Below are 18,114 nucleotides of genomic sequence, written 5' to 3' on the forward strand. Positions count from 1 at the left end.
GTATAAACGAACAATAGTTTGATTAATATTGATTAGAGTGCACAATAGAAATAAAATAATTGAGAGAAGAAAAAGAGATATGTTATCTATCAAAACCCAGTTAGATTAACATTCATTGGATTGCACACTTTGTTTGTTTGTTTGGATATGTAGTAAATTAACATTTCAATAGCACTTAATAACTGACTGAATGGAAATGACAATAAATGAAAATGTAAAACGAACAATAGTTTGATTAATATTGATTAGAGTGCACAATAGAAATACAATAATTGAGAGAAGAAAAAGAGATGTGTTATCTATCAAAACCCAGTTAGATTAACATTCATTGGATTGCACACTTTGTTTGTTTGTTTGGATATGTAGTAAATTAACATTTCAATAGCACTTAATGACTGACTGAATGGAAATGACAATAAATGAAAATGTAAAACGAAAAAAGCGATCATGAAAATGTTTCCAAAAAATGAATTAAATGATTTTTGACCACTTTGTTGTTCAGATATATCACATATTTGTAACTAAATGATACATGAATTGAAACAAAACACGGTATAAACTGAGGAGTGACTCCCGTGAGGTTCATGTATTTTCTTCACTCTGCTCTCATGTCAAGAAGCATCAGATCAGTGCATGCACTGCCTCGTCCAATCAGTGAGCGATACACAGTAAGGGGGCGGGGTGAGTATCTGAGGATTTCATCGGAGGATGGTCTGGTGGTTCCTCGGTTATCGCTCCTCCATGATCGCTCCTCGCTCCTCGGTCCTTCGGCAGAAATAAGAGCCATGGGACGGTACTCAAGATGGCGCAGGCAAATCAACTTCCGGTGAAACCGAGGACTGAGGAGCGAGGAAATGAAAATAGTCGACCTGAGAAGCAGCCTTGGTGTAGCCGCCTTATATACTGTGGGCCTGCGCGCGCATTCAGGTAGGCTCGCCCCGATTGGCCGGCTACGTTTACGTAAAACTCAGTAGGTGAAAGCACGCACAGCATGATAGAGAGTAGTACCCATAGAGTCCAGTAGAGGGCGGAGCCTGTGTGAAATATAACAAGTGCAAGCATGTTTTGTTTTTTTCAAATATGGTTGGCTCGACCTGTTTTGCAACTCTTATCATTTCCAGGTTCTAACTATAATATCTAGAGCCAAATTAGACCCCATTATGCGTGACAAAGAATCTTTACATGCCTAGTAAACAACATATTGCATCACATGCTCTGAATAGGGTTCAAAAATGTTTATTGGTACAGTGGAAAACATTTCATTCTAGCTTTTGTTTCATAGATTAGCCACTAATCAGTGGACACCTCAGCACATGTGGGATGGAGTATTCAATATAAAATAAATTAAAAACCTATTGGCCAGGGTTTTTTGCTTTTGAAATAAGCGCAGGAACAGGAGATGTTGAAGAACTTAATTCATCATTACAGCTTCAGGTGACATCCATTCCCGCCTCCCAGTTATTTTCAAGCGTTCTCCTCCACCAGCAGTTTGAGGATCCCCTGCCTCCTGGCTGTGTACGGAGTCTGTTTGAGCTGAAGGAGGTTGGCAGGAAACAAGTTCCCACTGGGAGCGTACATCTCCACTCCCTTCTGCCCCATCAGGGAGCGCAGCGTCTGGTTTCTGGACAGCATCTTATCGTAAAACTCCACCCCTCCTTGGGCGTAAACGCGTGACACTCCTGCCGCTCTCCGGTCCGAGCTGTTGTCAATCCAGCTGCGCACCGAATCAGAGGCCAGGAAGAAGGACACGGCCCCAATTCCCAACGCCAGAATGTTCACACCACCGCGGAACAACAGAGGCCCAGTGTGAAGCCCAAACAGCTGCTTCATTAGCACACTGTACACCCAAACCCCCCCCAGGCAGACTGGGGCGACAGCAGCGTTCAAGACGGGGCCCGCGGACTGCAAGCGGGCCACTTCGCGTGCTATGGCGAACTTCTGCGCACCGAGGGACAGCACCAGCGCCTCCTGTAGAGCAGAGCCGACCTCGCTGCTCCAGTCCACCGCTTTGCCGTCGATGAAGATGGTGCGGTTGGTGATTCCTTTCGAGTCATCCGACGTGCTGTTGAAGTTGGCCGGGATGCCAATTTTTGCCCCGGCAGGAAGCCAAGGGACCCCAGCGCCAACAGGATGGAACCCATAGGAGGCGAAGGCGGAGAAATTGTCAGGTGAGCTGATACCGTAGTCCTTTAACACCTATGAATGACAACATTGGAATTTTGTGTTCAAAAAGCAATTATTTATACATTATAATGCTATGAAGGCAATAAAGGTCATTTTACTGCCACTAGGCGTGCCGCAATAAAGAAAATAACAAAAGGATCCCCGTTAGGAATCCATTGTTTTTATTTGTCATTTGTTTTACCCGCAGAGGTTAACTTATCTCCAAAATAAACAGACCCAGTGTTGGAAAACATTTTAAAAAATGGAATAAAGTAGTTTTGAGATTAAAATTGGATGAAGTCGCTAAAATGTTCTTAGCTTGTTTCCTGATGACAAGTTGTAAAATAGTGTAGCCCCCAGATATGGCTCGAAACCGGAAGAAATGTAAGTTTCCTTTCCGTAATATCCGTCCATTACAGGCAACCAAAAACGCACCATACCTTTGTTTAAAATGATAGTATAGAATAATGTTAGGATACACTTATTTAATAAGATATATCACATGGATGTAGTAATCTTTAGACATTTTCACATGGAAATGTGATATTATATCTTTAATATTGTAGATCGCACAAACTCTTAATGTATTGTTTTGTGAATTAAATATTTTGAGTGCTTTGTGATTAAATATTACAAAATGTAATTAAACCGCTCATCATTGTGAGTGCTTAAATGTATTGAAATAAAGGTTTGTATATCTATGTTGTACTAGCATCAACTGACATAACAGTAATTGCTTGATTGTTGATTTTAATAGTTCAATAGTTGGCATTACAGGGAACTTCTAGATGTAATCGTCTTTAACATCTGCACCATTTGCAACTAATTGTACCATTGTACTTAAGTTGACATCTTCTGTTATCTTGGAGATGAATTGGACAACTCTCCCTACCTGCTGGAAAACATCCTGGAGCTTTTCAGACATGGTGACCGGCTCTCCTTTGGACCAGGCCTGATAGAGCTGCCGGTAGGTCATGTCGGGGAACATGTGGTAGAACATGTTGGCGCCAAAGACCCCCCCACAGCTCGTGATGAGCAGCGGAGTCCTGTACTTCTGGAGAAGCACCGCATACTTGAGAATACGATACGCCATGTCGCCTCTTAGCTTTCAACTGATTTTGTGTCAGTTATGTTCTGCAGACTTCAGCAGGAGGCATCTGTGAAGGAGGTAGACCACATGTGTATGAGTAAAGAGCTGCGTGTTTTGATAGATATGCTAATTTAATACAATAGAAAGTAGGGCTTCAGAAATATTCAAATTTCTCTCGATTTTAGCTCCCCACAATTTTATGAACTGAGATATTGATAATTTAAATGTGTGCTCCGCTCGTAGAAAACGTTCATGTTGTACTCCAGTGAAGAACAGTTTTATACAACATATGGCATGACAACGATTTGTACATTAGCATGAATGTACGAAGTGTAACATCAGAGGAGTGCTCTGATTTAATAAATGACATTTTATTAAATATTTTGTACTTAAAATCAATTACCTGAAAATAAAAACTCAAGTAAGGTACATACAAATTCGACTAAAGAACAATACTTATTGTAACTTAATGCAGCACCTTCCCCCTATAGAGCAAAAATGGTGCAGTCAGTGTTGTTCTTTAGTCGTATTTTGAGCTTAACTTGATTTGACTTTACTTTTATTTTCATGCAGCGTTATATTTCTACTCCATTACAATTATCCGACAGCTATATTTACTTCAAAATCCTTTAGTTACTTTACAAATGTGGTTTTTAACATATAAATCACATGGTTTAACACGTACATAATTGTTAAAATCATATTTCATACAAAAACATTTAATTGTTCCAACTTTTCATGTGAGAATATTTGCTGATTTCCCATGAAATTATTTAATATATTAATGTATTTGTTTTATTTTAAGGTATGTACTTTTGTAACTTGGAATTCTGGGAAATTGTGACAGCATTTTACACTTTCTCTTTTTTTACAAACCCATGAGATCTACCTCAACCATTTACACCAGTACAATCCTGCTTTTACATTCATGCAGCACGATTAACATTAACCTAATAATACACTACATATTAGTATAACAGTTATAAGGGGCATTTTCTGCATCTTTCCTTTAAGGATCTGGTTATTAAAGTGTCAAATGTTGCTAGCAGCAGTGGCGAATTAAAGATAGCATTACACCCCATACAACTGATTAGTTATAGGGATTTAACGTCTCTAAAAACATGAGAAAACACCAGAAACAAGCCCCAGGTGTACTGTAAACCCACTGTTATGCTACAAAATCACAAATGTAGCGTTACATTGCAAAGTAACCTTAGCTTACTATCTTCATAATGATGTGCTTTAACGGCAGCTCACTAAATGCAAGCCCAAAAGGCTATAAAATAACATGTAATGTATTTATAGCATACAAACAATGTCTTATTTACACTCACATGTTCTCCACATCTTTGCAAGGGCAGCTGACAGGTTACATTACATGATGATAGAAAATCCCACCCGTAAAGCGGTTTAGCTGTTGTAACGGTGCTGCACGACAGTTTTACGACAGTAAAACGCTCTGACGCTCTTGTTGATGTATTTAAATGCCTTTTTACTAGCGTCCATGAGCTTTCAGACAGCTGTATTCACACGGAGAATAATGCAGAATAATGAATAAGATACATTAAAATAAATGATAGATTTATTGTTATGTGAATTAGAATCAAATGAATATTGATATTTGTTTATGTTTGAGCATTAAATCCTAGCACCAGTAATGAACAACTAATGACCATTGATATGAAGGCATTGTAAATAAATAGGGATTTAGTTGTAAAAGATTAACTGTATTTGGTTAGGGAATGATCTTTTCATGTAAACCACATATTCATATGTAGGTTATGATTTTAAAAAGAACCTGGACATACAAGTGGGCTGAAGGAGAAAGGAGAAGTTCACATTGAACACCAGAGCCTCATTCTCTCACAATCTGAATGCCCAAGAGTTTCCATTGTAAAGATTGAAAGGAAGAAGAACTAGCCGCAACTATTTAAATCTCTGCTTAGTCATGCTCAGTGCTGGAATTGGGCCGGTACTCACCGGTACGCAGTACCGGCACTTCTGGTTCTGACCCATGGAGTACCGGCACTTCTTGCTCAGTACCGGCATGCTGGCGGTACTCCGGTACTCATGCACCGTGCCAGTACTCAACACTCTCCCGCCGTTCTTATTATACATCCATATATATATATACAGCCGCCCGGTACTCAGTAGATGCGTCATGAGGTGCCGAACGGACATTCTCATCGCTCTAACCGCTGGAGTTTCACAGCGGCTGTCAGCTGTTTACTCCTGTCATTCAAACAGAACGTGCTGGAGAGGGGGCGGGGCTTATCTTCTCCATGTAAATACTGTGGTGGAAACGACTATGTCAAAATTAACCTATTTGACCGTGATTTAATAGTAATACACGTTTCAAAATAATAATAATAATAATAATAATAATGCCGAAGTAACAACATACTGAAAACTGTTAGTAAAACCATGTTTTAATGCTTTACAATTTACATACCTAGATGCACGTGTGTTGTGTTTATGCAGTGCAACTCCCACCCAGTGGGTGGCTATGTAGAGTGATAGAACAGAGCAGGCACGCCCCCGAGAGAAGGAAAGCAAGTCACGTCACAAATTAGCATTTCTAAAATGTTAGCGTGGATTAATAAAAGTGCAAAAAGACAGCGGTTGTCGGCGGAAGAAACTTCAAATACAGAGAATGCTGTGCCTGTGTTGGAAATTGTGTCTGATGGAGAGCTTTCTTTGGTTGATCCTCCTGCTCCAAGTTCTAGTGCATTAGCATTAGCACTAGCTCCGCCGCCTCCTCCAGAGCCTCTAACGTTAGCTGCTGCTGGCGCAACTGCCACCACCAACACCGGGCAAAGCGATGCACCTGACTGCTGGACAACGGACCAGGTGCAATATTTTTGCAAGACCAATGCATGGCTCCTTCTTAAAGATAAGAAGCTAGGATGTCGGATATGCAGAGATGTCAAATATTTGGGAATACACACTGGACAAGGACTGAAACTGTCAACTGAATGGGGTGAGTGTGCAGTGTCTCATTTCGGTGTTGACAAGGGCAAACAACAAGCTAGCCTGAGAAAAAAAAATCAAAGAACATAAAGAATCACAAGCCCATGTAAAAGCTGCTGACATCCTTACATCTGCTTCACGTGAAACTATTCAACATCAAGTGCAGTCTATGCATAAATCTGAATTAGACACCACTATCAGAGTTTTTCGAACGGCATATAAAATTGGCAAACATAGCCGGCCATTCACAGACATGCCAATTGATTTGAATGTACAGAAACTGAATGGGCTGAACGTGGGCAGGGTTTTGCACTCCAATAAAACCTGTGGCGAAATCATCGACCACATAGCTCATGACCTGAAGAAAAAAATGGCAAAAGACATTACAGAAAACCAAAGAAAACTCTGTGTTTTGGTCGATGAATCTACCACTATTAGTGGTAAAACGGTGCTTGTTGTGTGTCTACGCTCAGCATTAGCTGATGCTGAGCCCGAAACGTTTTTTTGGGAGCTGATCGAGTTGGATGGAACAACGGCTGATGACATCACAAAGGCGTTAATGGAGTGTCTTGGAAGAGATTTTAACGAGGGCTTTTTAGGTCAGTGTTTCGTTTCTTTTGCATGTGATGGGGCTTCAGTCATGCTAGGGAAGAGAACAGGCGTTGCTACCCAGTTGTGTAGTAAATTCCCAAGCCTGTTTGTGTGGCACTGCTCCAATCATCGTCTAGAGCTGGCAGTTGGGGATGTGGTCAAGGAGGTCTCAGGGCTCAATCATTTCCAGATCTTTTTTGACAAACTCTATTCCTTGTTCCATGCCTCCCCCAAAAATCAGAGGCAGTTAGCGCAGTGTGCGCAAGCAGTCGGACAGCGTCTCCTGGTGATAGGGCGTGTTTTGTCCATCCGCTGGGTGGCTTCAAGTGAAAGGAGCGTCAGAGCAGTCTGGGAAAACTACCGAGTGCTTCATGATCACTTCACAAATGCTGCAAACGACACGAGCAGGGATTCCAGAGACAGAGCAAAGTACAAGGGCCTGGATGATGTGCTCACATCTGCAACGTTTGTCAGCAATCTGGGACTGATGTACGATGCGCTCACAGAGCTCAGCGACCTCTCTCGGCAACTCCAAAAAAGAGAGATGACACTGCCTACAGCAGATAGGCTCTTAACTCGAGAAATACGAGTTTTTGAATCCATGGTCACCATGCCTGGCCCACACATGACTACAGTTCATACAGCTCTAGCTGAGAAGTCCTTCAAGGGTGTTGCCCTGCGTGAGAATGGCAGGCTTGTACAGATTCATGCAGGTCAGTTTTTCCGCAGTATGGTAGAGAATCTGAGACACAGAATGACTTCCACAACCTCCTCTCATGTCAGCACAAGAGAAATCCCATTACATGGCCGGGAGGCCCGGGACAATCAGCTAATCCAGGACATGAAAGTTATCCATCCTGGAAGTTGGCCTGAAGAGGAGTTAGACGTACAGTATGGGGACGTAGAGGTGCTACGTTTGTGCGAAGTGCTGAAAGTGGACAGAAGAGAGACTGTTCAGGGCTTTCGCGAATACAAGGAAACCAGGGCATCCCGTACACCTGCTGCCATGGAGCCTCTACTGAAAGCAGTCCGAACCATCGCTGTCTCCACTAGTGAGTGTGAGCGGGCATTCAGCTGCATGAACGATATCCTTACTGCAAAAAGGAATGCTCTCTCTGTCAGCCGACTGTCCAGCCTGGTTTTCATTAAATGTAATGGACCATCACTAGGACAGTTCAATCCGGAACAGTATGTGAGGTCCTGGCTGGCAAAGGGAAGGAGAAGTGCTGATGAAAGAGCCTGTCCAGCTCCAGCCCCTGATACTGATGTCCCCAAGGCCTTCTGGAGCCTTTTCTAACAATGTGAAGTATATTGCAAAGCAGCTCACCCAGTGAGAAGACTTTTGGCATAATGTGCCGATTTGTACAGATCCTGGAGATAGAAGGACTTCAGACCAACCAGGGAGTTATCTGATCAGCTTGGTGTTCAATGTAACTCTTTACCATGGCTCAGACTTTGTTACTTGCAGTTACAGTTTCTCATTTTAGATTGTGCACATTTTGCATTTGTTTTTACATTCTTTGTTCATGCTCTTTATCATTTTTCTGAGTTGGAAAGTTAGATTGCATCATAGTTTACTTTATACATATTTGTATTCTTCAGTGGTGAAGTATATTGCAAAGCAGCTCAGCCATGTGAGAAGACTTTTGGCACTTTTTCGTTTTTCGTTTTCTGAGTTGGAAAGTTAGATTGCATTCAAAATGTACAGAAATACTTAATTTTGTTAAAGCTTTTTATAAAAAATGCTTCTGACCAGAGCTTTGTTTCCTTGTCATTAATGTTGAACACCACCAGAGGGGCTCTCACCTGAAAGGTCTCTGCTTCATGTGTCTTCAGCAGAAGATCTAGACTTTGATTGCTATATTTTCAGTTAATATTGACCTTACTGAGCTTTAGCCATATCCGCTGCCTATCATAACAAATGTTAAGTACAGTGAACCTTTCTAAAATATACAGTAGTAAAGAGACAAACCCACCAGCATTATAGTAGCCAAATTCTTGTTTGTGGGCTGTATATATAAAATTGACTTGAAAAAGTTGCTGATTTTAGAGTACTGGCACCTTTTTCATTCCAATTCAAGCACTGGTCATGCTTGCATGTGCTGCTGACGTTTTTCACGTGATGTAAATTTAGGATCAGTCTAAAACATGCCTCAACAAGGTAATTTTCCTTCAATCCAAATACATGTAAACTGTTTATGAGAGCACAGTTATAAAATCATGCTGATGGCACATTGTGAAATGTAGGCCTATGTCTGACCTCGAGATTAATTTTAAAACTTTTTGGAGGTTATACAAAGTTGAACTTTAACTTTCTAATGAGGCGGTTGTCGTCCAAAAATGAGATTAAGGAACCACATTCTTGACTTGTTCAGTCAAATTGAAGTTGCCTTCGTCTTTTTTAAATTGATTCCAATGGGAACAGAGCGCCTAACCTGAGACATTGTGCTTTTTGATTATGGATAAAGCACTGAGTTTAGATAAGTGAATATTGTACCTCAATCGCAATTTTGTGATGAGTACATTTTTGAATAATGATGAAAACTGAAATGTTCAGGAAAAAACAAAAAAAAATCTCATTTAGGGTTGGTTCATCAGTATTTGTATTATTATTTATAGTTGTATATTATATTAACATTAACATTTAAATAAAAATGTAAAAATGATAATCTAATTTTCCAGGTTTTGATAAAGTACTACCCATTCTGAATCTGTGGTGATTTATTGATAAAATAGATGTAATAGAAATAAAAAAGGTAGAACAATAATTCTACCAAAGAAATCAAAAACTATAACTGCAGTTGGAAAATAGACAATAAAGGAAATATTACATATTACAAAAATAAGGAACAAATCTCATTAATATGAAGTTAAAGCTGCTCTCCCCTCCCTCACTTTTTGTAACCACGGCTGTCATCATTGTGTGTGTTGCATACATGGCAACAGTTCATTACAGCCCCTTTTCATTATGTTCTATTCTAAAAGAACAACTGCGGTGTGTTGTTCCACATTTCTCTAGATCCATACTACGCAGATGCAAATTAGAAAAAGGGGAAGGGGTGAGCGTGTAATGATGTGTGTTTCCTTTGAGGAGCTCTGAGACGTGGCTGCATGTCCGTGAGCTGTTTGTACATTTTTAATGGTGTAGCTGAGCTTGGCGCTTATGCACAGGATGCAAATGAAAGCTGGGACCACGCAGGTACACAAAACAGCTGATTTCCATCCTATTACTGTCTGTGTATGGTGGTGGTTTCTTGAGGAGGAAGTGAAAGTTGTGCAGTTGCCTTAGACAGTAAAAAAATGTTAATATTTCAGACTTCCTCATCCTGTGATGACGTATAACAAGCTATGTGAGATCACAAAGTGTAACGATGAAACAGTACAAATGTTTATCATCAGTAGGCCTACAGGACTTTTGCTAGCTTGTATGTGTCAAGTGTAAAGGGGTTCAGAAACACCTTTTTGTAAGAATGTTTGTAGATTACATCCCAGCAACAAATTTAGCATTTTCAGTCTAATAAATCTAATCCTGTAGACAAAAAGGCTAAAGTAGACCTACAGTATGTACTTTTTTTAACTTGATAACAACAGACTGTGGGCAAGTGACCACTATTTTGAAACAGTACATTTTTTGTTCATACAATTTCCCCCCACTTTTTAAATGTATTTTAGACAAAAAGTCGTTTTCTATTTCACTGTTTCTATTATAATATAAAGGTGGAGTAGGTAATTTGGGAGAATACAGCTCGAGTGAGCTAGAATTTGAAAATACACAGCCGGAAAAAATCCGCCACTTCCTTACAGAGCCCCTCCTCCAACACACACGAACGCGCACATGACCAATGAGGGCACGAGATAAGTTTGTGCACAGATGGAAGGCCATCCAGTTATTTTAGCCGGGCCGGCTAAAATGATTGGTCGTGCTTTTTACAGTAGCCTACTACGGCTTCCACAGATGACATTTTTTAATGGATTTTTTGCCAAAGCACTTAAGATATTCATTGCTATCGGGATGTTAAGAGCATTCCATGGAATATAACAAAAAGTGTATCTCGAGCCGGTTTCTCAAACTTACCCCACCTTTAACTGTAAAATAAAGTAATCAAACAATGTATTATAGTAGTCGACTATTTTTCCATACAAACATGACATAATGTGTCATAGTGTGGTTAAAGAGGCTGTGAGACATAACATAATGTAGTATAAAATGCTCAATTATGATATAGTATGAGATACAGTGGAGGAAATAAGTGTTTGATTCCCTGCAGATTTTGTAAGTTTACCCACTTACAAAGAAATGAACAGTCTGTAATTGTAATGGTAGGTTTGTATAAACAGTGAGAGTAAGAATATCAAAAAGAAAATGTAGAAATTGACATTATATAAAAGATAAAAATTGATTTGCATTTAACTGTGGGAAATAAGTATTTGATTTGCAAAACATGTCTCAGTACTTGTTGGAGAAACCCTTGTTGGACAGACAGGTCAGACGCTTCTTGTAGTTGGTCACCAGGTTTGTGAACATCTCAGGAAGGATTTTGGTCCACAAATCCTTCAGGTGTTGAGGCTGATGCTTGGCATCTCGAAGCTTCAGCTCCCTCCACAGATTTTCTATGGGATTAAGGCAGTGGCGTAACAAGGTTGTGGTTGGCCCCGGTGCAAATATTGTTTTGGGGCCCCCTCCCTCCATCGCCCCAAACATAAGCGCACGCTGATGCGCTCACACACGCACGGACATACACAACCACTCAGAAGCACCACATATATAGACTATCAACAACAGCCTGCCCTGGCCACAGACCACAGCCTGACAACGGCACAGCGAACTAAGAAGAGGATTAAACCTGTTTACTTGATGTTTGTCTCTGGGAAATGGGCCGGTAGGCCTACATAGACCGGTTGCTATAATATAGCTTTTGATCTTGGCGTCGGGGGTCTCAATAGCGACATAGAGTCCCCTATCAGTTGGGGCCCTTGGGCCTCTCTGGCTGAAGAAGAAAGTTGCACAGCTATGGCCACGGATACAGCTTCACTTGTGGAGCTAGATGGCAATGATGGTGGTGAGGCAGGTGAGCTATCGTTAGCGCTCGATTTTGAGGACGATGTATGACAAAAAAAACGGTCTAGTTTTGTCAGTTTAGCTGTTACATCTCCTTGTTCTCTCTTGTCCTTTCTCTTTTGAGCGCTGCTCTTGTGCTTTGGTTTGCTGTACATTATAAATGTAAGCTATTACATTTTTTATAATGCTACCAAACTTGCTGCTGCTATACAGTACAGTACAGGTTGATTAAACGGTTCGCTCGTCACACAAGGTATCACATGACATGAAAGGGATCAAGGTCATTGGACAGACAAATTACAAATTAATTGATTTTATTTTTTGCATGGGCCCCTTGCCGGCACTGGGCCCCGGTGCGTTGCACCGGTGGCACCGGCGATAGTTACGCCACTGGATTAAGGTCCGGAGACCGGCTAGGCCCCTCCATCACCAAAGTGTGCTTCTTCTTTAGTCACTCCTTTGTTGCTTTGGCCGTATGTTCAGGTTTATTTTCCTGCTGGAAGACCCATCCATGATCCATTTTCAGTATCCTGGCTGAGGGAAGGAGGCTATCGGCCAAGATTTTACGGTACACAGCCCCGTACATCTTCTCCTCGATGCAGGGAAGTCGTCCTGTCCCCCCTGAGAAACACTCCCAAAGCATATTGTTTCCACCTCAATGCTTGATGGTGAGGAAGGGGTTCTGGGGGTTATAGTCAGCATTTCTCTTCCTCCAAACACGATGGTCGAGTTAATGCCAAATATCAACATTTTGGTCTCATCTGACCACATCATCTTCTCCCAAGCCTTCTCTGAATTATTCAGATGTTCATTGGCAACTTTCAGACGGTTCGTTCATGTTCTTCTTGAGCAGAGGGGCCTTGTGGCGCTGCAGGATTGTATCCATTAGTAGTGTGTTACCAATAGTTTTCTTGGTGACTGTGGTCCCAGCTGCCTTCAGATCATTAACAAGTTCCTTCCATTTAGTTCTGGGCTGATCCCTCACCTTTCTCATGATCACCAATACCCCACGGGGCGAGATCTTGTGTGGAGCCCCAGACAGAGGGTGATTGATGCTCCTTTTCTGTTACTTCCATTTAGAAACACACACATTATTCTTTTGAATAATCGCAACAACAGTTGTCTCGTTCTCACCAAGCTGCTTTCTGATGGTCTTGTAGTCATTCCCAGCCTTGTGCCTCTACAGTCTTCTCTCTGAGGCTCTTTGGTCTTGCCCATGGTGGAGAGGTTGGAATCTGATAGATTGATTCTGTGGACAGGTGTCTGTTATACAGGTTACAAGCTGATATTAGAAGTACTTTCTTAAAGGAAGATGACTTGTCTGTGGGAGCCAGAGGATCAAATACTTATTTCCCACAGTATTATGCAAATACATTTGAATCTTTTATATAATGTCAATCTCTGGATTTTCTTTTTGATATTCTTACTCTCACTGTTTATATAAGCCTACCATTACAATTATAGACTGTTCATTTTTTTGTACTGGGCAAACTTACAAAATCTGCAGGGGATCAATCACTTATTTCCTCCACTGTATAGCAGTGTTTTTGAATGGGGTTGCAAATAGGGGTGCAAGGGGCCCAAGGGTCGGCAGTATAGGGACTTGGCCTTGGAACGGAAGAATTGCCGGTTCTTGTCCAGATCAGACAAACGGAGTGTGGACTGGTAGCTGGATAGGTGCCAGTTTTCCCCTCTTGGCCACTGCCGCAGTGCCCTTGAGCAACGCACCAACCCTCCCTGGTGCCGGCTAACTGGGAGCCACTCTGCTCTGACACCTCTCCTATCTGGTTGTGTGTGTGCCTTTATATCCTCTGTGCAGGGACGTGCACAGGTACGGGCTAATGTTGCCCGGGCAACGGCCCTTTTGAACTTTTTGGCTGACCTGCCCCTCTGGAGAGAGCGAAAGTCTTTTTTTCTGCCGAATAAACATGATAAGCCCACAATTAGTATTGTAGAGTTTCGCTGCGATAAAACACACCTTGTCAGCACTGTCATCTGCCCCAGTCACGTAACTTTGTTTATAATCTGACAGCTGAAAAGCAAAGGAAAGCCCTCCGAGTCCGGTCCGGCCTCATATGGCTATGGTGATCATGTGCCTGCCTGGCTTTGGTGGCCAATCCTCGGGTCAATCTGTCCCCGGAAATGTCCCTGTTTTTAAATATGCTTTTATTGATTTAGAGTTTTCTCATGGCAGTTAGAGTATAGGGGACAAACCAGGGGACTTTACTTCCTCTTGACACCGTCGGTTATTTCCAAAAAAAACACTGCTCCGTAAACTCCCTCACCGCTCTCTCTCTTTTCTTGATCGCCCTCTCTCACATACGGGAGAACACTTCACTGCCCCGCTTCATTTAGGATTTCTGACATGTCTCAATTTAAGTTTGACCATCTCTGTTATTAAGTTATGGAATACTAAATAAATAAGTAATTAGATACCTTACCGTTACTGCGCTCATAAAGAATGATAAGAATAAGAATAATGCGTATTAAACTGGTTTAATCAATTAGTGAGTTTATTTAAGGCACATCCGTTACAATGGTCAAACTACATTAAAACAGAATTGTCCGCATTTTGTCTTTAATAGTTACCAACATTAGATATGTTAATGAGATATGGACCGCAAAACAAAAATTTTCCCTGGTTTTCATTTTTTTATAAAAAAGCTCTTACGTTTTCGGGGGGGTGGGGGGGAGGCCCTTTTTCTAGTTTAGAGCAATAGCCCCTCCAAATGTCTGTGCACGTCCCTGCCTCTGTGCATGTATATCCTACCTATGTGTGTAATGTGTGTAAAGTTTACACAACAGACAGAAAAAAGTAATTTCTCTGTGTTCTTCTTCAATTACCCTGCAAGTACCAGTACTCTGAAAAACCCCTAAACTTGAGATATATTTGAGATTAGTATCAGTTCATGCATTATCTCTTAATCATTTTACCATAATACATTCAATAAAAATGTAATTGTTGGTTTGATAAACATTGAATATTAATATATTTGTAATGCAATCTTTAACTGCAGTAATCTAAGCTTTCAACAAAAGCAAATAGTATCCTCTTCAAATCATCTAGCTCGTATCAGACTTGTAGTATAATTCCATTCAAATAAAAACGTGGGAACTGATGCACTTTATTTATTTACTTTTTTACAAGCTCTTTGAAAAGCACATTTTATATTTGAATTATAAGACAAAATAAATCTGCAGGATATTGTAAGACAATCTATGTACATTATAGACTCACACCGAGAGGAATAGATTCACATAACAGCTGTAGAGTAATGATGCATAACTAATACAACCTTGAACATGTTGGGATATACCCTACTACATACTGTAAGAAACACAATGCATTACTTTGCAGTGTGTGTGTGTGTGTGTGTGTGTGTGTGTGTGTGTGTGTGTGTGTGTGTGTGTGTGTGTGTGTGTGTGTGCATATGTTATATAGTGATCAAGTCAGACGGTCTGATTCTAGTGAGGAAACAGCTCACTACAGTCTCCATGGAAACAGGCAAGAGGCGATTTAAGTGTGCGTCTCCGTGTATGTGTGTAATATTTGTGTGCGGCTCAAGGGAAAGGGACAGAGAGAATCCCCTTTTCCTATTTTATTTTTATTCTATAAAATTAACCAAATAAGTGCACATATGCAAGAGAGTACATTGATGACACTCATGTGTCAGTTGTGTAATGGACTAAAAGCATTTCCATATGTTTCTCTCTTCCCACTTAACAATGCATGCTGGGAGAAGTCAAATCCCATTTCTGTGGAAGGAATTGTGCAGTTACCAAATTGCATGAACACGTTTTCAAAGCTGATATTGGGAGAAAAGTAAAACATATCGTTGTACTCTTCAAACTTGTGTAGTCAAGCGGCTTATTGGTGCTTATTGGAAAAAGACAAATAGACACAATAATAATGAATGGATTAACAAATTAGCATTATGTATGGCATGAAAGGAGATTATATGTTGAGAAACAGACAAATTGTGTTTAATGAAATATCCAAACCTTTTATAATCCTATCCTTAGAAATTCAAGCGCCAGAGATACCGCATTATATTTGCTTAAATTGTATACATAATTATTATTTTGTAGATATGGAATGTTTGTTTTATTCTATAAACTACTGACAACATGTATCTGTGTTGGAATTCAGCAGACACTGGAATGGAATGGCTGCTTACTGGTAGAGATTTAAGAAAAATGTGGATTGGTCTTTATTCCGGAGCTTTATAACCCTGTTAGAATAAAAACATTTGAACACATAATTGGTACTATTGGTCCTGATTGCGTCTGTAGATAAAGTTATTTAGCAGAAAAGCTCACTCTACCTGACCCTTCGGCATCTGAAGGAAAATGAGGTTGACGCAGGACACAACAGAGCAATCAATTCTCAAATGAAGATCCCATCAACTTGTAGTCCAATCCAGTGAGTGACTCTCAATGAATGAATAAATCAGTAACTCAGTCAATCAATTCACCACCTCTTGATTGCTTCCTAGAAGTCTTCCAAAGCTACATCAATATGTCCTTAGAGCAAGCTTTGGACTCCCCAATGGGTTATGCTGTAAAAACAATATACTGTATGATCTGCCATGCCTGAAGAATTCTAAGAAATGTTAAATTAAAGTCTGATAATGCAGTGCCATATGCCTTTTTTTATACTGAATTGATCAATTATCCAATTGCAGAGAATATAACCTTTATTGACATGTGGGTGAAGGATGAAAATATTGTTTCCTCTACGCTAACATTTTACCTTCCATTTTACCTTCCATTTTAAAATCAGCTGCTCTTTACCTTTCACTGAAGAGCTTTAGGCAAAGGATACCAGGCTCACACTTCCAGATCATAGTCCAATCCACACACTGACCCTGACACGCTGAAAACAACCTGAACCCCCTCCGCTTCACACTCTCCAAGTCACATTTGTGCTAAGCCAAACTAGAAACTATTGCATGGGACTGATCAAGAATACTGCCTTTAAACCGTTAGCTGTTGACTTTGTTGTGGCACAATTCCATTGAAATTCCATGTATGGAACAACTGGTTCAACCTTAATGTCTAACATTTGAGCGAGTGTGGCACAGGGCGTAGAGCTGTCGTCCACCAATCAGAAGGTAGGTGGTTTGATCCCCAGCACCTGCAGTCAACATGTCGCTGTGTCCTTGGGCAAGATACTTAACCCCCAATTGCAACGGTAAGTGAATGTTAGTTAAGGTGTCACCATGTTTGGAAGCCTCTGCCTGTATGCATGTGTATGAATGGGTGGAAAGTGCTAGCCTATATAAATGCCCTTCATTTACCATTTATCAAACTGGCACAGTATATTACAGTAAGTATATTCTTAATATCTCAGTATAAAAAACATACTTGTTTGTTTTATTCTCTGGACAACATGGACCTTCATTTTGACAAATGCCAAGGTTACTTTTAGTGTCAAAATAACAATGTAACCAGGAAAAACTTATTGTAAAAGACAAAGACAAAAATAATACATCTAGAATGGGTTGGGGTCCACAAGCTGTCACAGTCTGCTCCCACACTCACCTATTTTCTGCATTGGCATTTATCAGTCACCTCAGTCACCTGGTAGTCACACCCTGTTTCTCTCTCACACTCTGTTACTCTCTCACACTCTGTTACACCCATTAGCTCCACTAGGCCCCCTTCACTCTCACCTCAGTGCCAGATCGTACTTTGCAGCATGCAGTTCTTTCCAGCATTACCTCCCAGATTGCTCTCCCGGGTTCGACCTTGCCTGTCCCTGACCAGCCTGCTTCGCCTGTTTCCTGACCCTGCCTGTACAAGCATAACATCTGAAAGGAGTCTTTCTGAGTTTGGAGTTGACAAGAGGAAGATGAAGTGTATCACAGTCCTGAGAGCGTGCTTGAAAAGTGAAGTTATGTAAATTAGTAATTTGTCTAGGAGTGCTAACTAAACATATTATGGTCTTTGCCACACTACAATGACATGTTATGCTTTCTTTTTCTTCTTATGTGTGTTAACGGCACACAACTAATACGTGTGTTCACTTCCCATATCCACTGTAACGTGAGTTCTAAATGGTCTCTTTCACATTTCTACCATCATCACACACACACACACACACCCACACACACACACACACACACACACACACACACACACACACACACACACACACACACACACACACACACACACACACACACACACACACACACACCCACACACACACACACACACACACACACACACACACACA

At 40.8% G+C, this 18,114-nt stretch overlaps 1 protein-coding gene across 2 annotated transcripts; it reads right to left on the reverse strand.

Annotated features, from left to right (window-relative positions):
* Positions 1-1,220: 1,220 nt before the first annotated feature.
* Positions 1,221-17,528, reverse strand: tmem177 (transmembrane protein 177). Of its 2 annotated transcripts, none has more exons than XM_034215086.1 (3): positions 17,418-17,528; positions 3,056-3,320; positions 1,221-2,196 (listed from the first exon to the last, which is right to left on the reverse strand). In XM_034215086.1, exons 2-3 carry the CDS (start codon positions 3,254-3,256, stop codon positions 1,465-1,467), a joined length of 933 nt encoding a protein of 310 aa, XP_034070977.1. In that variant the 5' UTR covers positions 3,257-3,320; positions 17,418-17,528; the 3' UTR covers positions 1,221-1,464. The 2 variants fall into 2 exon arrangements, with proteins under 2 accessions (XP_034070977.1, XP_034070976.1); XM_034215085.1 differs by lacking the exon at positions 17,418-17,528 and adding an exon at positions 4,588-4,670.
* Positions 17,529-18,114: the final 586 nt, after the last annotated feature.

The sequence above is a fragment of the Gymnodraco acuticeps genome, unplaced genomic scaffold (genome assembly GCF_902827175.1).
Source record: "Gymnodraco acuticeps unplaced genomic scaffold, fGymAcu1.1, whole genome shotgun sequence".
In the NCBI taxonomy this organism is placed as follows: domain Eukaryota; kingdom Metazoa; phylum Chordata; class Actinopteri; order Perciformes; family Bathydraconidae; genus Gymnodraco; species Gymnodraco acuticeps.